The sequence below is a fragment of the Trichosurus vulpecula genome, chromosome 1 (genome assembly GCF_011100635.1).
Source record: "Trichosurus vulpecula isolate mTriVul1 chromosome 1, mTriVul1.pri, whole genome shotgun sequence".
Taxonomy (NCBI): domain Eukaryota; kingdom Metazoa; phylum Chordata; class Mammalia; order Diprotodontia; family Phalangeridae; genus Trichosurus; species Trichosurus vulpecula.
In genome coordinates this window covers 434,704,444-434,727,673 of record NC_050573.1, presented here as the reverse complement: position 1 = coordinate 434,727,673, position 23,230 = coordinate 434,704,444, and the positions used below count along the sequence as shown (strand labels likewise).

The 23,230-nt window shown below is 39.0% G+C and overlaps 1 protein-coding gene across 1 annotated transcript in view; it reads right to left on the bottom strand.

Moving 5' to 3' along the window:
• Nucleotides 1–23,230, bottom strand: part of PIK3R1 (phosphoinositide-3-kinase regulatory subunit 1) — a 98,991-nt gene that overhangs the window by 74,960 nt on the left and 801 nt on the right. The window contains exon 2 of the mRNA XM_036762391.1: nt 9,168–9,858. Within this exon, the coding sequence (XP_036618286.1) occupies nt 9,168–9,501 (334 nt within the window). The 5' untranslated portion in view covers nt 9,502–9,858. The remainder of the gene's footprint in view (nt 1–9,167; nt 9,859–23,230) is intronic.

The window sequence follows — 23,230 nt, the reverse complement described above, 5'->3', positions numbered from 1 at the left end:
AATTAAAAAGAAAAATATAATTGTTTTTTTTGGTTTTGTTTTAGAAGAAACAGGTAATATTCCAGAAAGGTCAATTTAACATTGATAATTGCAAAGAACTATTACTTAGGCAGCTTGGGGAACGAGTGCCTCTGGTGACAGAGGCCCCAGCTCCTCTCCAGTGGCAGCAGACAAGCTAGCTTGACAAACAAGCTACCTATGGCCAAAAAAATTCACCACCCTGTGGTTCACCTGCTGAGCCTCTTATCTTTTCCAGACTAGTCTTTGACCACCGTAGTCCATAAAATCAGCCAGGTCAATTTAACAGGATAACAATAAATGAAATGGTTATTATAGAAACAAAATATTTTGGTTGATTAAAAGTTAGATTAACTGCTGGGTTCTATTTGCATTGTTTTAGTAAAAAGGGATGCTTTAAAAAAAATATAACCTCAGTATTTGTTTCAGTTGTTTAAAATGTTGGGAAAACGGTGCCAGATTAATACAATGAATACTGGTTATTGCTTTATTTTTTTTTTAATCCAACCTAGTTTTAGTGAAAAGGGCAAAGAATCGTTATACTCTTAGAGACTTCAAAAGTAAAAGCTACAAGGACTTCAAAACAATAAAGAATATAATCTATCATGCAAATGGATTATTCATTATTAGCTATTAAAGTCAATACAATTTCACGTATTTCAGAATGCAGAACAATTCTGTGGCTCTTCCTCATGAAAGTTTGGTAGTGAGAAATTTAATATGTGACTTACTATACAGCTGCACTGCTAATGTCTGTTTTATGAAGCAAGATACGTATATGTAAACGGACCCATAGATTTCATCTGGCATGGTCATCTGCCAGTGGTACAAAATTCTCTCTGACTGCTCTAGCAGATATAAACCACCACAGGCAGATGAAGCTCAAGAATTTCTAGTTCTAGTCTAGTGATCTGCCTACTCTCATGCCCCAGAAATTGAAAAGGGCAAATATTTAAAATGATGAAGACTCCTATGATAAAAACTAAAAAGGGGGGTTCCTTCAAAGTGCATTGCAACTCCACTTCTGAATATTAAAAATCAAATTAAAGGTGACATTTCACTGTTAGACCAATAACTCCTGAAGTACCTCCCCACCACTGACCAAAAACGTAACATTCAGGTTAATGATACACATTATTACTTATGTGAATTCATTTCAACAAATAATTATCAACAACTAACAGGTATCAGACACTACCTATGTGCAAGGTACTATTCTAGACCCAGAGGATATAATTTTTTTTTTTTAAAAAGCAGATGTGCTTTCTTTTTAAATATACAGACAAGGTTTTGTGAGTATACATTATTTTTCCCCTAATAAAAGTCTAAGCCAGTTTTTCTTCATTATAGTCTCAACAGGCAGGCTAAACCAGGTTGAAGGGAAATGACAGGTAATCTGTTAGGATTACTTAGGGGGCTGTCTACCCCAAACATGTGAAAATTTTCCCCCAGGTGGAATGGGCAAATGAGAACAATTTGTTCCAATGGCCACGAAGGCGGCTGAAACAGGTGCTCTGGAGCACTTAGAGCTTGATCAGACATTGAAGATGCCATAGTCATCCACTACATCCAGGCCATGTCTGGTAGTCTTGACTTTGTCTTGCCACTGAACTTCGACGACTGTGGAAAGGTAAGGCTGACAGCTTTGTGTGATTCTGCCTCACTTAAATCCAATTCACAAGGAAGTCAAGACATCTCTCTGTGAAGTCACTGGTCCTCCTTGAAAATGAAGGACAAAAAGCAACAAACTTTCCAAATCAACATCAGATCAAAGGAATACTAGTCCTTCTGTCTCTTCTGTATACACAGATAAGATAAAACAGTTAAATTAAAACTTCTCAGTATAAACCTGTTAAAATTATGAATTTAGTCAGCCTAGAAAAAAAAATGTGAGGACAACTCACATGAGTAAGAACTTTAAGTTCAATTTCTGACAATTGTGTTTGAATGTGTGGCTGCAACACTTCATTAATGTATTTGATTCTAATCGTGGCACTTATAATGCTCATCTGACATCCCAAAGTTGATTCATCATCATGACTCTGTGTCTTTTGGTTTTGTTTCCCAAAATGTCAATGGCTCCACTTTATACTGAGTACATCTGTGAGACATTTATTTTATTTCCCACTAGACTACAAAGGGCAAAATTTCCATTTTACCCCCAGGGAGCAGAGTGTAGAATGCTAGTACTCTTTGGGTCAGCCTGAATCCAGATATTCTTCAAAGGTCTTTGTCTTCAAATGCCAACTATAGTAACAAGGCAGAATTTCCCACAAAATGAGTAAATGGATCACAGTGACAGAACAGGCAGTCAAAATTCTATGGCAGAGGCTCACAGTGTTTTAAGAGGAGACACTTGCTCAAACATGAACTTCAGTTCCAATGCAAAGACAACAGAGATCTAAATGGTGAATGAACACCTTTCTTGCTATTCCCCAAAATGCTACAGGAATCGGGGTAGAGGAGTTGAAGAAGCTATTTTTGGATGGGGAAGAAAAAAGAATTCACAAGGTCAGACATTTTTGATGTAAGTTAAATCATGTTCAAAAGATATCTTCCTGTCAACTCAAGGAACAATAACATAAAGTGGGCCCAGGGGTCACCAAAACGTAATTTTGGTGTCAGGTCATACTCTTTTTCTGTGACCTCTATAGAAAGCAACCATTTGATAAGCTTTATCACAGCTTATGCTTCCAGACAGGGGGCTGACAGCCAAATCACAGGATACTTCAAATAACCAAGCCCAAGAAAGAATTACAATAGGACAAAAAGAAACACAAACACAGGCCCCAAAGAAACCTCCAACCAAGAAGGAATATTACAGTTGAAAAAAGAACCCACAATGCTGGCACTTTGTGTCTCATGGGCTACTATGATGCTCACCCTAATCAGAATCATTTCAAAGAGAGAAGAAGGAAAAAAAACACCTTGTGAACCTGCACAGAATACATGCTTCATGCCTTTAGCTAATATCTCCCAAGTTACAAGAGTCAATGCTTTCACATCTAACTGCAGCAATGCCTCACTGATGCACATTACACACACACACACACACACACACACACACACACACACACACACACTCTCTCTCTCTCTCTCTCTCTCTCTCTGTCTCTCTCTCTCTCTCTCTCTCTCCACTCTCTCTACCATAATGAGTTTAAACCAAAGATCTCAAAGCACTTCCAAAAAGACTCCAGAACACAATATCCCCTAGAGGGAATACTGAAAGCTCAATTATATAAGCAGGATAATAAACTTTCATCACTCCCCAACCTCCCCCCATCAACTCATTTCCTCCTGCAGAAGAGGAAATGTAGACCCATTATCTATAGAATGTGGGTTTGTGTATATGTTAAGGGAATGGAATGCCATTGTCTAACAAAACAAAATTTCTAGAACCAAGACCTTTCAATGTCTAAAATCTCTAAAGAACAGGAATTCTTTAAAAATGAAGGAAAATACTCAAAGTAGTAGAGACCTATAAAAGTTACTTTAATTGACATATATGATGTCTATTTGAATAACTAATCAAAACCCAATGTAGTGAAAATACATCTACCATAATGAAAAAATTAAGCCATTGATAGTCAGTTTAGATAAAAATTTCTCCTGACTCTCCACTAAACCTACATGCAGAATTGCTATTTTGTTGACTTTCTAAAATCTTACTTCTAACTCAAGTTTGCTTTTTCTCCTTAGCACTATAGTCACTGGATACATTAATGAGCAGACATGATCTGCTTTCATCTAGAAAACATTTATCCAAACCTGGCAGCAAATTTTATACGGTTTTTTAAAGATTTTTTTTAGAAAGGTAGAATCACAGTATTGGAGATATAAAGCTAGAAGAGAACTTACAGACACAAAATCCAATCACATCATTTTACAGAGGAGGACACTGAGGCACAGATACCTATACATCCATATACATGCACACACATTTATGTATATGTGTGTGTGCATATGTAGATATATACAGGCATACACATATTCTACACACACACACACACACACACACACACACACACACACACACACACACCCCAGGGTCACATAGCTAGGATACCAGCTGGGACTCAAATTCAAGTCCTCCTGACTCCAAGTTCAATGTTTTCTTTACTACTCCCTGTTACTTCTAAGGTTTGTGGGGTACTGAAGGCTCTTACAAGCCCTAAAAGGAAACTACTATAAATATGAAGGAGATAAGGTGTCACAATGAAGATGGTTTATTAGCTCAGAGGTGATCTGACAACACCATTCTAGTAAATAAAGGACTATAGAAGGATGTTCACTTTTTCTACCTTTTTGGGGAGGCCTAAAACAAGAAAACTGCCTTAAATTAAAACAGGCACAATTCTTGTTGGCCAGAGGTGTAGTTGGATTCTGTCCATAACACTAGTAAAGTAGTAGAATGAAATACAGGATAAAGATATCCAGAATCTGAATGACAAGGAGGTCAGAGGTCACATAGAGCAACCCACATCTGACCAACAAATAATTCCTTCTACAACTTCCCCAAGTAGTCAGCTACCCTCTGCTTAATGGTCAACAAGGAGAAACTCACTACCTCCAGAAGGAGGGCACTGCACTTTGGTGGTATCTCTAATTGTAGGAAAGCTTTCCCTTAAGTGGGGTTTAAATCTGCCTCTTTGCAACTTCTATCTATTGCCATTAATTCCAGTTCCACCCTCTGGGGACAAGTAGAACAAAGCTAATCCCTCTTCCACATGACAGCCTAGTCTAGTCTTCTGGTCTCCAGAAAGTGAGCCCATTTGCTGGGTACTATCCCCAGTTCCTCGACCATCCTTTGTATGTCTTGTGCTCTTGTCTTATCACTACTCTGGTGATTTTCTTCTGGACACTTTTCAATTTGACTATTTCCTTCCTTACATGGAGAGCCCAGAATTGAATGCAGTATTCTATATCTAGCCTGACCAGGACAGAGTAGAAGAAAACTTTTACACCCCCATACTCTGGACACAATACTGCTGCCACATCCCAGTGGGGATTCATTCAGCTTCTAGTCAAATATTCACCCTACTCCCCAATATCATTTTCTCTAATCTCAAAAGGGAACAGAAAAAGGCATGAAAGATTTAATAGTGAAGTTCTAAACCATCTGTGACAAGGAAAGGGGAAAAAGAAAGGAAGAGGAAGAAGAAAAAAGGTGATATGCTTTCCTCACTCCTTCCCTACTCATTACTGCCAGGTACCATCTGCATTCAGGTCAGTCAATGTTTGCCATGACACACACTCCATTCACTCTGCTTAAGTGATACAGTGAGAGTAATATCAGATGAAGCCCATTTTCCACCAGCATAAATACTCTAGATAATCCCCTGAGTACTTATTACTGGGGAGGAGCTAATATAATAATTAAGACCTGGGTTTTAGGCCTTCAGATCTTCAAAAAAGGAATGCAATGGTAACTACTGAAAGGGGATGATACTAGGGAATGAAAAATAAAAAAGGAGTGGAGGAAACAAAATGAGCTATTGTAGTCTTATAGTTTCACACATCTCATACTAAGTGCGGATCCAATTGTGAAGATTAACTTGGAACTCAAAATGGCTATTCCTGCTTTGAGACATAATACTCCCTTAGCTACATGCATTCACAAAGATTTTTATATTCCAACGATGTCCAGGCTCTCATACTGAAAAGGATTCTAGCCAGACTTTAACACTTTAAAAAAAAAAAGTAAACAACACATACACAGTATTAACATGCAGCTCAAATCAGAGTTTCGTCTTTTTACTACTGTGATCCATTACTATTTGTGTGACAACATTTTGCAAAATACCTTGTCAATAAGTGGGAGTTACAGATTTGGTCCTTGACCTTAATGTCTTCACACCTCCAGAGCACCTTCCACCCCTGCTTCTTCCAGGACTTCCAAGAAAGGAGAGTGGCCGGCTCAGAGCAGCCTTCTCTTCATTGCTCACCACACTGCAGTCTCAGTCTCCATTATGCCCAGACACTGGGTACCTTCCTCTCCCTTTTCCTTTTCGGCTTCTTTTTATGTCTTCCCCCATGAGAATGTAAGTCCCTTTAGGCCAGGGACTATCTTTGCTTTCACTCCCATTCCCAGGCCTAGCCTGTGTGCCTGACTGGCAGACTCAATGTGGTAACCAATTAAACTGAGTAAGTATGGTCACAAATGAACACTTGGGGAGGAGGGGATAGAAGAGGCATGGATAATAATTATCACATTACAATGAAGCAGAAAAGGATATTTATGCTCCCCAACTTCCAGTTTGTCACTTTGATATCTTTTCAAGCAGAATACATATGTTTAGCCCAAAGGAAGCCAACGAGTTTAATAGTAATTGCTAACACACATAAAATTCATTCCCGTTGGCCTATTTTCCATAATAATCTGGCTTGTCACTAATACTATTGAATTATCATTGTACTAAACTGAAGCTACTTTAAAACGGGAAACATGAAGCTCAGTATTTCCAGAAAACTGAATTTGGACCTCTTCCCACTTTCTTTTAAACTTTTATTTGTGCTGCCTCCTCACTTATTTTCTATATTAATATTCTCTCTTATGCTATTACGCTCAACACTCTGCACCTCTCTTCTGTGGCTTCTTTTAAGAAAAAAAAATCAGCTTCCTGTGTCTTAAAGAGTCAAATTTTAAAAGCTATTAAAAGATCTTGATCAGTACTACATACATGAAGTGAAATAATAAAGAATAAATTTAAAAAGAGAACTAAAATTCATTTACCAATCAAGAAAGACTTGTTTCTATTCCATTACGGGTCAACCTCACTATATTGATGGGCAGCTAGGTGGCACAGCGGCTAGAGCACCAGGTTGTTGTTTGCCCTTCATTCAGAAAGAAAACCATGACATCAGGAAGTGGATGCCATGATGCACAAGTGACTTGGATTTTAAGTGAGTTAGGGTTGCGCAAAGTCACCAGCCTCACTTTCTCCTCTGGAGCCATCTGGATCCAGTGGCAAGATATAGATCCAGACAACTGGAGATGACCCTGGATGCAGCGGGAGACTTTGGCTTTTTTAAGCTAAGGTCTTTAACAGAGCTCAGTTTGACTGAGGCAATACCCATTCAGAGATTAAGACTAGGTAAGAAAATAGAGTCAGGAAGACTCCTTTTCATGAGTTCAAATCTGGCCTCAGACACTTACTAGCTATGTGCCCCTGGGCAAATCACTTAACTTTATCCCAGTTTCCTCATATGTAAAATGAACTGGAAAAGGTAAGAGCAAACCACTCCAGTACCTGTGCCAAGAAAATCCCAATGAGGTCACGAAGAGTTGGACACAACTGAAATGACTGAATGACAGCAAAAACTATATTAATACTTGAGGCCGGCTGTCAACTAAAATTACTGCTGACGGTATTTTTTTTTTTGATGACTCTATTGGAATTACTCTTGACAATCTATGTAAAAATGGTTTTTCTTGAATAGCTCCCTCCAACCCACTCCATCCCTCCTTTTTAAAAGAGGGCTGTGTATATTAGGGAACACTCGCTCCTTTTCATCTTTCAATACTTCTATTAAAAACTACTCTGATTAATTTTTTTAAAAATCTGAATTCAAGTAAGTAGTTGTATAGTAGACTCACATAAATAAATATCTTTAGACAGACAGTGAAATTATACAAAACATTTTTGAATAGCAGGCTGAGCCCAGTATTTTATTGCTAAGTCATTGCTTTCTGACTTATATGCAAACAGAAATGAGCTCTGTGATTAGTTTTACAGTAGCGGGCATTACTTGAACTTAAGAAAGCAGCATCTTCTTTGGGGAAGAAAAACAACTTCTGGCATGTCCTAGCAAATTTTATTAAGTATTCAGCAAATTCCTTTAACTCTCATAATTGGGTTTTTTTTTTAATTTCCTATTCAATCATCCCTTATTACCAAGATAACTGGATTAAAAGACAGTTTTTATCCTCCTCCACTTCCACTTTCATCCACCCGATTCGGTCAGTGACAGAATAATCCACTATCGGTGGCAGTATAGTCCACCATTAGCGACATCAGAAGCTCTTCCAGAAGAGTTATTGCGACATCACATACAGCGCAAGTCATTATGCAACTTGGGCAAACACACTTCCTTTTCAATCAAAGAATTAAAAAAAAAAGCATAACTCACACAAAAATTATCTTGAGATATCCTAGCATGGCACAAATTAATTCTACAATGTTTGCCCAAGTGGGAGGCTCTTTCCTACGTGAAGCAGCAAAAACTGTAAGCCTTAAACCACAAGGCTGGCAAGGCAGAAGCCAATAACAATCAATCTCTGATCAACAGTCTGAATCAAAGTGGCCTCAGTCGTAATTTTTTTTAAATCAAAGTTTTTTTCCACACATCACCCAAACAGAATATATGTGTTAATATCACCCAAAAAAACCCTGCATTTAAGGAAAATAAAGCTTCCACACTTATATTAACTACAGGATTGTGTTTCAGCCACAGTGTTCCTGGACAGGAAACCAAAAGGTAGATACAGGGTTAGAAAAACAATGGTTTCTTCTGTGCTAGATTCTGTGGTCATTTTATTACTCTACATTTTCCCCTACAAATATTCTAATGATAAATACGGCTAACTTTAAAAAGGCTCTCACGTCTAAGATTCCTGTTTAGACAAATATCTGAGTTTTACAATAAGAATTGCTTTCCCTCTGAGATTTCAATTTATATCATGTATCATGTCCATTTTTTTTGCATGTTGTTTCCCATTAGAAAATGAGTTCCTTGAGGACAGAAATAGTGTGGTTTCATTTTTCTTTGTATCCCCAGTGTTTAGCACAGTGCCTGGCACATAATAAGCAGTTAATAAAAGCTTGATGACTGAGAAGGCATTTAATGTTTCCTCTGGAGAGTCCCAAGAATTGCATCCTACTGTGCCAATAGAGAATGGGTTTTAAAATATAAAAAGTTTTAGACATATCCACATACTAAGTAGCATTTCCACTAATGTAACATAAAATATCCCTATTCCTAGGTTCGTAATAATGATGACCAGAGTTCTCACGCAAGGCCTCTAGGTGCAGATGCTAAAGGGAATGAAATGATGCATAATGCCCCAGGTTTAACGACCAGATACAAATTTAATAGCAGTCTTTAACAGAGAGAGGAGAGTTAGTCAGCAAGTACATGTCAATACTGACCTTGCTGCTCATTATCTGCTTCCAGTTTTGAAGAGCCTGGAGCTACAGGAAGGGGTCGGGGTGGACGAGGCTTTGGTGTAGGAGGTGAAATTCTTTTCCTTCCAATATATTCTACATAAGTTCCTGGAAAGTCTCCTCTTTCCCCTGTTGTTTCATTAAAGCCACTTAGCCAACCAATTTCATCAGGCTTTGCTTCTTCTCCCTCACTGAATCCAAGTGCTACTAAGGACCCTTTATTCACAGTTAATATATCCCCCACGTGCAAGTCAATATCTTCTTCCCGTTCTTTTTTATATTCATACAAGGCTCTATATTGGTAACCTTCGGCACTCATCTTTGCCAATGTTACCAATCAATGACTGAGTTTTGTTATATTATCTTTATGTGAAAAGAGCCTGGGGAGAGTGTCTTAAAACACCTAAAGTAATTCCAGAAAAAGTTAAAACTGAATTCTTCAAAGATTTAAAAAGAAAGGTGATCTGCCATTCTACTGCCCATGTGTCCTCCATCAAAGGTGTGGCAGGAGAAGGTATGCCACTTCCTCCCTTCAGATGGGCTCCTTTGCTCAATTCTCGGGGCTGCAAACATTTAATTGAATTTCACAGTCAAATGCCATCCGTTGTGATGCTCTTGCCACTGACTGTCCATCGGTCTTAAGATCTTACAGTTGCACCTTGAACACATGCTTTACCTAGTAAAGAAGAAACAGAACACTCATTAACATCAAACTTACTGCTTTTGTGCATTTGAAATTTCAATATAATACACACATTTTACCTCTGTTTTTCTGTACCTTATCTTTCTGTATAGAGGTTAAATCTAGAAAGTTTCAGTTCTAACAGTGACCCAAAAAAGCAAAAAAAAAGTTTCATATAGATAGAATATGCATTTATATACTATGAATCTTATATAAATATGTTCATATATTCAATATACAACTTTATATATTGAATTTTATATATTTATTGAAATTATGTCATAATTTTAATATCCTATTATATTCAATAAAACAACAAATTTTTTGACAGCAAGTATCTATATACTGGGCATATAAAAACAAAAAAATTAAATATTCCCAGCCTTTGAGAAACTTAGATTCTATTAGGGAGATGGCTTTTACATGTATAAGGATATATAAAATAAATACAAGGTAATGGGGTGAGGGCACTTACAGCTGAGAATATCAGAGGTTTCATGTAAAAAGAGTCAGGTAAGCTGATCTCTAAAGAAAACTAGGAATTCTAGGAAGCAGAGGTGAGGAAAGAATGTTTCAAGCCTGGAGACGTATCTATTAAAAAAACTTATTTAAGTATACCAGACTGAAGACACATTTTCAAAACTTCAGCGTCACAGCCATTTAAAATTCTGATCTTTTTTTAAAAAAAAAATCTAATTATAAATTAAATGGTTACATGCTGACATTTCAAAATGTATTCATCTTTCCACAGATTTTTAAAATCTTAGCCCTTTCCGAAGGCACTCTTAGGATCGCTACATATTTTTAAAAAAACTACTAACATGGAAATCTTCTTGTAGCAAGAACATTCATCTGGAATTCTATTGTTTTATGTCTCAATCCAATCAAATAAAAAATAAAGGCAATTACCAGGTTACACAAGGGTGAGAAAATTCCTTTGTCTAATATCTATTCAGAGAGCAACTTTGTTTTGACAGATCAAGGATCAAGTAAACTAACAAAAGGCACTTTTTTAGAACCAAACTTTTAGGGTGCTACTGTAATGGAGGCCCAGAACTCATAAAAATGTCCACATCTCCGAGTGTCTGGAGGCAGAGGTAGAGATTTTTTTTTTCCAATCAGGAGGCCAAAAGCCACTGGAGGGAGTCCCTGCCCAGCTGTAGACTGCCACAGGCATGGAAATTAGAAGTGCAACATACAAAGGAGAATCCATTTTCCACAAAATGCATGCTCAGATCCAGAATGGGCACTCTAGATCCTGCCCTGCCACCTTGAACCCCTGACTGGCCAGAATTCTCCATATCTAGCTCCACCCAGACCCCACTATCTCACGTTCTACCCTTTTTCCAACTCTCAACACTACCATTTCCACAAAGTTCATATCAATCAATTGCCCTATGGCTCCACTCACTATCCCTGACTTCCTAGACCAATTCCTCCCTGCCTATTCCTCAACAATATATGCTGTCTTCCCCTCTTAGATTACAAGTTTTTTGAAGGCAGGGACCATTTCGCTCTTTCTATTTTATCTCCAGCATTCAGCACAGTACTTAGTAAATGTGTTTTTTCAAATCAAAAAAATATATATCGCTTATTCTTTTACATTTACCATTTTCTTTTAACTAAAAAGAACCAAGTACAAATTAGAAACTTCTCTGCCTCTGACTGTTATTAGGAGAAACCTAAAGAGGTCATTATTGGGAGTCATGGTATTACTGACCACCGCTTCAACAGGTCTTCTACATGAATCTGTCATCTATGGAAATTGGGCTCTTTATATATTACAAGAGAGCCACTCAAACAAAGTGAGATCATTTCAGTAAATATTAATTCATTTTCTATATACTCAAGTCTATCTATGGTAAGCAGTGATTTAACATTTGCGTTCAGAGGGAGCCAGGATGCCTTAATACTTGCAGACTTCAAAGAATCTCTCCTTTGCACGGGGCACGTCCTGATCCATTCATGCCTTCTCATCCTGTGCTTTTTTGTCCATATATGAACACACTATGATGCTGTCAACATAGGGAGCTCCCTCCACCAAAATTCTATTACTTCAGTAAGTCCTAGGTAGTTGCTGGACCCACCTAGAGTATTCAGTGACTTGTTCAGACTCACATAACTAAGTAGAGAAAGGCAGGGTTAGAACCCAGGTCTTCCTGGCTCTAAAACCAACATTCCATCCTACCCTCATTTTGTCTATTGTTCCTGTACTCCCATAAACCCTTCCTAGAGAGTCTAGCCACCATGCTGGGGATCTTCCTTCATGTCTCTCAGCTTTATAAGGAGCACAAATGATGCATGTAGGCGGTCCATCTGTTATCACTTGTTCTTGTTGTATCTTATTTCCTTTTCCAGCCATAGATCGCTTTGATGACATCTTTTGATTGCGAGGAGGGTGATGATAATAGCAGCTCACATTTATATAACACTTTAAGGTTTGCAAAGGGGACTTTTTTTTGCATCCCATTCCTGAGACATCCATGCACAGATTTCAGAGGGTCTGTGAATTCAGATGGCAAAAAAATTACATCTTTCTTTCCACAGAATTGCTTTCCTTTGTGACCTTATGTATTGTAAGCATTTAAAAACATAATTCTGAGAAGGGGTCCCCCCACCGACTTCCCCAGACTGCCCAAGAGATCTATGACACACATCAAAGTTAAGAAGCTCTCTTCTTCTAACTCTATGATTCTAAGAAATGAATGGAGAAGGCTATGGGAGAGTCTGCCCGAAAGTCCTCCCTTTTCTCTTCACTGTTATTCCTACTCCAATGGAGCCCCTGGGGGCCTACACTTGACTTGTTTGGCTGCCCAAGCCAGTTCTACAAGACTGGCCCTAGCTCCCTATCAACAGCTTCAGTCTGTAGGTTCCCAGGGTGTAAGTGTCTCACAGTTTACAGTTCCCAGTGGCTGTAACTGCTTTGGGAAGGTAGCAAAGGGAATGCAACTTGGGGGAGTCTTAAGATGCTAAATGCTAAAATTTGTTATTGGCATGTGAAAAAACTAAATCAGAGGAAATAAGTAAAGCTGGAATACTTTTTATTCTTGAAAGTCTGGTGACACCCCTCCCCTGTCCCCTGCTGTTGTTATGTTCAGACATTCCCATTATGGACTTTAAGTCAGAAAGAACTGGGTTCACATCTCACCTCTGATCCTCACTAGATATATGATGCTAGGAAAATGATTCCTTTCTTTTAAAATCCTCATCTGGAAAATCAGGATTATTATCCCTGAATAACCTACTGGATACTATGAAGCTCAAACTAGATACTGTACGTAAAGTGTCTTCCAACCTTTAAAGCACAATGCAGATATAAGTTTTAATCATTATTTCCTGCCGCCATCTCATTTCTCTTACTGTTACGTCAGGCTTTTCCACCTGAGCTACGGAAGAAAAGATTTCTCCCTTCAACTTCACGTAAGACAAGGGACATAAGGGAATCCAGAATCACAGGTGTTACTGCTGTTATCACTGGACCACCACCACCACCTCCTCTTCCTCCTCACACTGCTCCTGTTGGTACTCCAGCTAGTCCAAAAGCCTTAAAAATTGGTCAGGGCTTGGTAAAGACTCTTAAAAACAGTTCAGGACTCAAGCTATACAGATTGGCAGGCCGCTCATCTCCCAAGTCACTAAGAAAACACCCTGTCCAACTGGGTAGGTATGACCAAAACAAATAGTTAACAGGTATCAGTGATGTAACTTTATACTCATTACCTCATCTGATCTCCACTATAGTCACTTGTCATAGACAGCAAGTGGTTTTATTCAATTTTTAACAAATGAGGGAATTATGGGGAGGAAAGGGTAAGTGACTGGCCTTCGGTCCCATAGCTATTAAGAGGTTGAGGCACAATGAGAAAAAAGGCCTGTGGAGCCTTGCAATGCCATTTCTACTATCATAGCTGACTGTCTAATAAATAATTTCTATTCAAATTTAATATTCAAAGTTCTTTTTCAGAGGCTTATAGATTTAAAGCCGGAAAGGACATTAGAGAAATCTGAAACCATGGGAAATTGAGTCACTTGCCCAGAACCAAACAGCTAGTCTGAGGTCAAATTCAAACAGCAACTGGGGCTCTTAATTTGTACATAAGGATCCCTGCAGGCCATGTACTGACTTTGTTTTAAAGTATAATATTATCATTGTTTTATTGGTCTCTCATTTATTTTGTTAAATATTTCCCAGTTATGTTTATCTGGCATAGGAGTGTTGCAGTATTTCACTACTGTGCAACAGATCACCTATTTTGTTTGTATCAATTAGCTACCATTGAGACCTTTTCAAATTACAATTGCAAAATTTTAAGACAAAGGCTTTTGGCTGGCTTATTTTTTTTCCTATTAAGAACTCTAAGACTATATTACAAGGACTAGAGATTAGTACAACACATTAAGAATGATCTTGTTCTGATCTAATTTTAATGTGTAAAAGTCCTGATCCCCATTAGTACACTTTACGCCTCAGTCTTTTAGACTAAACTTTGCTAACACAGGAGGGCATGCCACACCATCAGCTAGAGAACGTATATTATCTCACCACTAAAATTAAAAATTCTGGATTATAAAATATTTTTATGTTCAAAAAGAAACTGAGAATTGTATGAGTGCTTTAAGAGCTTTTTAAGCATACTCCTGTTCATGGATAATTGGCAAAAGCCTAAGTGTAACACATTCGAATTAAAAAATAACTTAATATTAATAATAACTGACATTTAGACAGCATGAAGTTTTGCAAAACACTTTACATAAGTAGAAGTAGGTTATTTCTCATTGTTTACAAACATCGAAACTAAGACCCAGAAAAGGTAAGCAAAAGGTTAAAGAAAGGTCCAGTATGCTAGCCATTGTGTCAAGCTCTCTTCTCCAACAGGATTGGGAGCAGAAAACATTAAGAAAAAGTAGCTCTAAATTGTGCTAAGAATACTGCAATTCTACACACACACACACACACACACACACACACACACACACACACGATCATCAATACTAAAGCAAGTTTTTGCCTTTCCAAATTAAGCCGAGTTTAATATCTTTTAAAAAATACATCAGACAGTTTAGAACATGGATTAAAATAGGGAGGTTACTAGATAATATGAAACATTGACTAGAAGTCTCAAAATATAAGCTTTGCATATTGATTAACTAACCACAAATCTACCTAAAATGCACTATAAATTCTACACACATGTTTAAGGGTAGAATTTGGAACACAAAGCAAGGAAAGAAAATCTCTATGACATGAAGAGTGAACCAATACAAAAAAGAATCAATTTCTTGCATCTTCAAAATCTGTCTTTCAAAGTGAAGTCAACTACCTTTTGATAACACATAAATTATAGCACATAAATTAGCATCTCTAAAATGCTTAGCAAATTTCAAAATTATATATATGTGTATATACACACACACACACACTTGTAAACAGTCAGTTCATTAACATTTTTGATAGTTATGTATCGGGCACTGTGCTAAGAGCTGGGGATACAAAGAAGATAGCTTATGTTCTCAGTTCACAATCTAAATAATAGAGGAGACAACATACATGTCACTATGGACAAAGAAAATATACACAGAATAAACTGGAGATAATCAATAGAAGGCCACTAGCATTGAGGCGGTTTCTGGTAAAGGGTGAGATTTCAACAGAGACTTATAAGGAAGCCAGGAGGCAAGATGAGGAGAAAGAGCATTCCAGACACGGGCAACAGATAGTGAAAACACCTGGACTAGGTAAACCGTGTCTTGTTTGAGGAACAGCAAGGCCAGTGTCACTGGATCAGTGCTGGGGAGAGGGGGGCAGTGCATTTAGGATTGGGTTACCTTGTGAAGAGCTTTGAATGCCAAGCAGAGAATTTTATGTTTGCTTTCAGAGGTATTAGGAGCCACCAGTTTACCAAACATGAAGGTGACATGGTCAGACCCACACTTCAAGAAGATTAATTTGACAGCTACATGCAGGATGGATTGGATGGGGAGACTTAAGACAGGGAAACCAGCTAGCAATCTACTGGAGCAGTCTAGATAGGAGGTGATGAAGGCCTGCACCAAGATGGGGAGAAAAAAATGGGGTGTATACAAAAAATGTTGCAATGGTAAAATCAACAGGACTTGGAAGAATATTGGATATGGGGTGTGATAAAGAATGAGGTGCCTGGATGAGGGGGAGGATATTGGTGCCCTCAATGGTAAATAAATTCAGAAGGGTAAAAGTTTGGTGGGGGGGGGGGGGGGGGGGATAATGAGTTTCATCTGGAGATTAGCAGATCTGTGGCATGGATAAGTAGATCTGAGAATCACAAGCATAGAGATGATAATTGATTCCATGACAGCTGACAATAAGATCATGAAATGAGATGCTGAGGCATGTGGAAGGAAGAAAAGAAGGAAAGAAGGAAGGAAGGAACCAGAAAGAAAAAAAAGGAGACCAGGACATAGCCCTGGGGAACACTATCCCTTAATTGGCCATGATGTGGATGAAAATCCAGCAAAGGAAATGAAGGAGAAGTCATAGAAGGAAAAAAAAAACCACCAAGGATAGAGTAGTACTACAGAAATCAAGAGAGTATCCAGAATGTCAGGGCAGCTAGGTGGCGCAGTCAGTAGAGCACTGGCCCTGGAGTCAGGAGGACCTGAGTTCAAATCCGGCCTCAGACACCTGACACACTTACTAGCTGTGTGACCTTGGGTGAGTCACGTAACCCCAAATGCCCTGCCCCACCCCACCCCCAAAAAAGGATCAATAATATCAAAGGCTGCAGAGAGGTCAAGAAGGATGAGGCCTGAAAAAAAGGACATTAGACTTAAGACTTGGTAATTAAGAGGTCTTTGACTTTGGAGAGAGCAATTTCAGTTGAATGATGAAGTCAGAAGCCAGACAACAGAAAGTTAATAAGACTGAAAGGAAAAGAAGTGGATACATCAATTCTAGATAATCTTCTTAAGGAGTTTAGCCATGAAAGGTAAAAGAGAAATGGGATGATAGCTAGTGGAAATGGATAAATCAAGTGAGGGTTTTTGTGGATGGGGGAGACACAGACATGTTTATAGGCAGTGGGAAGGAAGCCAGCAGACGAGAAGAGGCTGAAAGTCATTGAGAAGTGGGGATCAATTGAGAGAGATGGGGCAATCTGCTGGGGAGAAGACAAGATGGAATGGGATCATTCGCGGATGTAGAGGGGTTAGGCTTGGTAATAAGGGCCGCCTCTTCATATGAGACACATGCGAAGGAGGGGATAATGGGAGAAGCAATGGAGGTCATGTGAGATGAGGAGGAGGGGAGGAGAGCTCCCAGACTTCAATTTTTTCCAGTAAAATAATAGGCAAGGTTCTCAGCTGAGAGGGTAGGAGGAGGAGAGTGATGAGAGGTTTGAAGAGGAATGAAAAGGTTAAGAGGAGGTTTTGTGGAGAGCAGAGGAATATAAAAGGATTGCCTTGCAGCAGTGAGATTCCGCTTAGGGTTATGTATCATAAATTCCTTGTAATGGACTCAGAGTGGTTTCATGATTTTTCCCTGATTTCATTCAGCAACATGTGTGTAGGAGGAAAGTGGAAGTGATCCAAGGCTGAGGCTTGGCAAGGCAAGATCAGAGATAAGATGAGGAGGCAAAGGACTCAAGAGGAGAGGAGTGCAAAGTTGAACTGGTTCACCAAGGGGTCAAGATGAAAAAGGGAGGAGAGTGTAGCAAGTGCAGGGGTAATAGCCTGGGAAAGAAGCGAGGGGTCAAGGGATTGGAAGTTATAGGTTAGATGAAGAAGAGGGTCTAAGGGCTACAAGGAAGAAGGAGAGGGGAATGACAATAGATTATGATGAGATAAGGGAATTTCAAACTGAAATAGGACCTTTCCAAACACATTTATTTAGAATAATTAAAATCAAAATCATCCAGTCAAAGAGTCTCCATTTTGGGGATGGATGTCCCACAGACACCTCAAATTCAACATGTCCCAAAAGAAGTCATTATCTTTGTCCCAAAACCATTCCTTCCTCTTAACTTCCCCATTTCTGTTGCAGGCATCACCTTTCTTCCAAGTCACCCAGGTTACTTCCAGGCACCTCACTGACAACCTGAGGGTCATCCTTAATTATCCAAACACTTTCCAAGTCTTTAAGATTCTACATTTACAAATTTTCTCACATCAGTTCCATTCTCTGCACTCACAACAACCTTAGTTCATGTCCTTATCACCTCCTTCATGGACTACTGGCCAAAGATTTCTTCATCAGTCTATCTGCTTCCAGCCTCTCTCCTCACCCCAATCTATCCTCCAAATAGTTGCCAAAATGTTTCCCAAAGCATAGTAGGTCTGACCATGCTGCTCTCCTGGTCAATTAGCTCCAGCAGTACCCAATTTCATCCAAAAAAAATATCAATTCCTCTGTTGAGCACTGAAAGCCCTTCACAATCTGGCAGCAGACTACAACCTCTTCCCAGGCTTATTACACATTACCTCTCTTTGACACAGTCTACATTCTAGCCTAGGGCAGCTACGTGTAGCAGTGGATAGAGGTCCAGGCCTAGAATCAAGAAGAGCAGAGTTCAAACCACGCCTCAGACACTAGCTGTGTGACCCTAGGCAAGTCACTTAACCCTGTTTGCCTCAGTTTCCTCATCTGTAAAATGAGCTAGAGAAGGAAATGGGCTCTATCCACTGTGCCGCCGAATAACCAATTATAAATGGGTAATCAGCCAAATGATTTTTTACAATAGGATTCCAAACAATAGTTTGATTACGGGATATCATTAATGTTACTTCGCTATGGCACTGCTCAGGACAAAATTATGCTGGGTATGCCTAGATACATTTCTTCCCTTGAGCAGAGCTCTTATTAAATACAAATCTAATAATCACAAAGTGCTTTTCTCACAACAACTTTGGGAAGCAGTACTATTATCACCCCCATTTCAGGTCCCACAACTAGTAAATGGCAGAGCCAGAAGTTGAACCCAGGCCTCCTGACTCCAATGCCACCCTCTCTAAACTACAGCCCACTACCTCTGTCTCAATCCACCAAGACAGCTAAATCAAAAGAGGCCAAATTCACAACACTAAGAAACCTACTGAATCATCTCAACTTTATAAAAATGGGCTAGGAATAACTGAGTCCAAAGGCACCATGCCGGGCATAATTCGAATTACTATGGTATATGGGTAAATAAGTAATATATTAAGATAATATGGCACAGTGGATAGAGTGCTAGCCCTAGTCAGGAGGATCTGAGTTCAAATCCAGACCCAAAACACTTACTAGCTTGTGTGACCCTGGGCAAGTCACTTAACCCCATGTGCCTCAGTTTCCTCATCTACAAAATAAGATGGAGAAAGAAATGGCAAACTACACCACTATCTTTGCCAAGGAAAGATACTAATTGGCTAAACAACAAACCCTACCTTCAGGAAATGTACAATCTAGGTGGCCAAACAAGACTAATACACAATATGTAATTATGTGTTAATCTGTATACCCAGGCTTAATAGATGTCTACCAATTAACTGAGTAGCTAGCCTGATAAGAGCACTCAGTGTTAGAAAAAATTCAGAAAGGAAAGACTATTGTAGGAAATGGTAGGTGTCATAAGGTATCCATTAGGAGTTACATGGTTAGAACCTGGGAATGATAGAAGGGATATAACTTTCACAATTTGTGACTACAAGGGCCTATGTCTAGAGCACCAAAAAAAAGACATAGTTCTTCCACATAACAATCCCTGGATAATCACAGTCAAAAGAAACAGAAAGGTACTTTAGATCTTATCACCTAATTAGAGTAAAAGCTGCTTCCATGCTTTCAGTTCATAGACTTGCCCCCCCCAATTTCTGTAAGTATGACAACACCTTTCCTCCTGCTGAGTCCCAGAACGATAGCTTAATTTAAAATTTCTTTCTATGATTTGGAATTTGACTCACCAAGCAGCACTGTCCACTAGAAGGAGGGACAGCTAGGTGGCGCAGTGAATAGAGAACGAGTCAGAAGAACCTAAGTTCAAATCTGGCACCCTGGGCAAGTCACTTAACCCCTACCGACTTAAAAAAAAAATAATGTGGAAAGGTAATACATGAAAGTCAAAGGAGGAGTCCAGGGTCAAAGTGTCTGATCCACACCTGTGGGGATCTGTCCCTCTATCACGAGGTCACCATGGTGACCCAAAGGCACTCATAGATGTCACCACTGTTCAACCTCAGAGCAAAGGCAGCTGCCTACTCATAGCCCTAAAACCTGCCAATCACCTCACTTCTATATCACTGGAGTCCAAGGAGGAAAGCAAAGAGAAAGAGGGTGGGGCAAGTCACCTGAGTTTTATTAATTTACAGCTCCCACTGAAGGAATTTCCACTCACTTTCAACTGTGACCTCTGTGAGGAAAAAAAAAAAAAAGACAACAGACATACCTTGTGGGAGACATCTTTAATTGGAACTCATCTTCACTATATCAAACTATGGGTACACATTTTAATCAAAATAATGGTTACTGAATATAACTGCTAAAAGGCACTCTGAGATAAGATATTAGCAGTTGTATGTTTTTTTTCCTTAAAGAAAAAACCACACTTCACTGATTCAATATTTCTTTAAAATCTAACCCATGTCAAACAAACAAGCATATTTCTTAGAATGCTATCTTCATGTTATTTGGTTTACTGTAGATAACAGCCTCTAATTTCCTTCCTTTTAAGTAGGAAACACTGTAAAACTATCTAAAAGCATGGCAGGTAAGGACAGGAATAATAAAAAAAAAACTGTGACAAGTGACCCAGATATTAAACCTGAGTTACAATTTAGGTTTTGTTGGAGGGGTTGAAGAATTCCTTACTATCTTCTAAGGGGGAAGGGGGATCCACTAAATCAGTATTGCATTATCACTACCTCTATTCTCTTTGTCTATTAGTAGCAAATTTGTATTCTCTCAAAAAAATCGCTTGGGAAAATGGGAGAACAAGGAATACAAGCAACCATCCAGTCATCAACAGGCACCTACACCTCAAACACTGGAGACTATTAATAATGATCTTAATAATAACAATAGTAATACAACACAGACATTTCTCACCTGCCTTAATCTCTACCAAACCAAACTTCTGTAATCTGCTCAGTAACTCCCTCATTTAAAACTAGATATTTCACAAGCCTGAAAAAAACTTATTAATGAAAAAGGAGTCTAAAATGGATTTGTTTTACTGACCTTGTCTTTGTACAATTTCATTTGTCAGACTCTTTTCAAAAATTTCCTGAACTAGCCCCAAGAAAAAAATGAAAATTAGTAGCATACCAAAGTAAAAATGGCTATGAGCAGCCACTAGATTTTTTTAATGGAAAAATATTTAAAATAGTGACTTGTGATAATTAAGTGGGCATTGCAAATTAAGCTTCAACCCCTAAGCCCACTGCAAACAAACCTGAGAACAACTCACTTTTTTTTTTGTTCCTCCTTCTCCCAAAAGGTCCCCTGCTCTAAAAAGACGCTAAAAGAAATGTTCTCTGGATAAAGATATATTCTAAAACCTGCCAGCAGCAATCACGAGATGCATTATCTGTGACAATACACACTACTTCTGCTTCCTAAAACCAACAATTTATGGTTCTTGCGTATCTTGTACCAACAGTTTAGATCAAAAACATAACACAAAAAAAAAAACTTTTAAAAAAATCAAGCCATTCCAACAATGGGCAACTAAATCTTTTGTCACTTACGCCAGATATGAAAAGATACCAAAAAGATATCAAAGTAGGAAACAACAGATGTTTGTCTGCACAGACCACAATTTTGCAACTCAAGAGCAGGCCCAAAGTCAAGGTAATAAAATTAAAACCTGTAGCCATTTTAAAACCAGTATTAGTCCATCCTCTGGAGCACACAGTCTCCTAGTCCATTCAGTCAAGTGAAAGAATTAATAAATCCCTATGGAAAAAGCAGTGTGTCCCTCTGGAGTCTACCACTGTCTGGCAAATAAAAGCTTCCTACTCAGAGTCAGCAGTGGAATTATTCAACACTTCTGCAAGACAGCCTGTTCCAGTCTATCTTTTGAATTAGATCCCAAACTCTAGTCTCAATTATCCAAGACTAAAGTCACCGTACCATACCATCAAGGTCCTCTAGCGGAAAAGATTATGTTTAAAATACTTGCTCTTTGGTGAGTAAAATACTTGCTTCTAGAAGTTGGCCAAGTTAGATTTCTAGGAATATCACATGAACATTTAGTACTATCTGCACGTCATAATTACTAACTCCAAAAATCCTCTTTTCCAATAACATTGTGATCTGTCAATGACAGCGACTGGCACATAGTAGGCACCATTTAAATGTTTGCTGATTGGTGGCGTTGAGCTTCTAGTTTTCAAAAGTGAGTGAAAAGAAAGCACTAATTCGTAACTTACAGAACGAGCTCTTGCCTCTAACAGATGCAGAACTTACTTTCCTATTGTTTTTTAAAAGCTTTCTGAAACATAATGCATCTTAAGACTCAAAACTGCTATTCCACTGAAAAAGTGCAAGTCGGAAAGCTTTTGTATTTGCAGGATAACACAGCTAAAAAGCTTACACAACCCACAAAGAATTAGCATTTTTCCACTTGACACAAAACCCAAGACTTGTCCTTATCCATGCATAGTTCTCATTGAAAGCTAAAAGCCCCGGCAATCCACGCTGAAATGACAACCTCACACTTCATTCAAAAGCTAAGGGCTCTCTTGATCATTTGCATTTCTAGCTGAAAAAATCCCAAACATTTTTTTTAAAACCCCGGAAAAGAAGAAAAAACACAAAATTAATCACACACAACACTGCTGCAAAGTGCACCAGAAGATCTAACGGTAGACAGATCTTTAGAAGACAGCGACAGCCCAGATAGAGTAGTATTTAGCTCAAATCTATTTCACACAGTTCTGCTTTCGACACTATGACGGCCATTCGACTCATTCCCTTGTATCATGCCTGAATGCCGCTTGCAAAAGTGCATTATATTTTTTAAAGCGGTGGATTCTTGGTGGGGGGGGGGGAGGCTGCGGGGGGTGGGGGTGGTTTGAGAAGGTGGAGGGAGTGGAGCAATTATTTAAAGATTTGCAATTAATTATTTTCTGCTCCGAGTGAAATTGACTGACGCTTCCCAAAGACGCTACAGTTCCTTTTGCACATCCTCACTTTTCCTCCCCACCCCGTCTCCATGTTGCTTGCACGGCAGGCCTTCCAGTCTGGCACCATGTAACAAACGTTTGGGTGTCTGGGAGACTCCAAAACGACCCCCAGTCTTTGAATGTGCACTCGACAATCTGCCCAGGGCCAAACAATGCACGCCCGGCGGGGGCTCCCGGGCACCACTCGGGCTCCCCGGACCCGCACCACTTCCCCCCACCCCGGAAGAGGAGG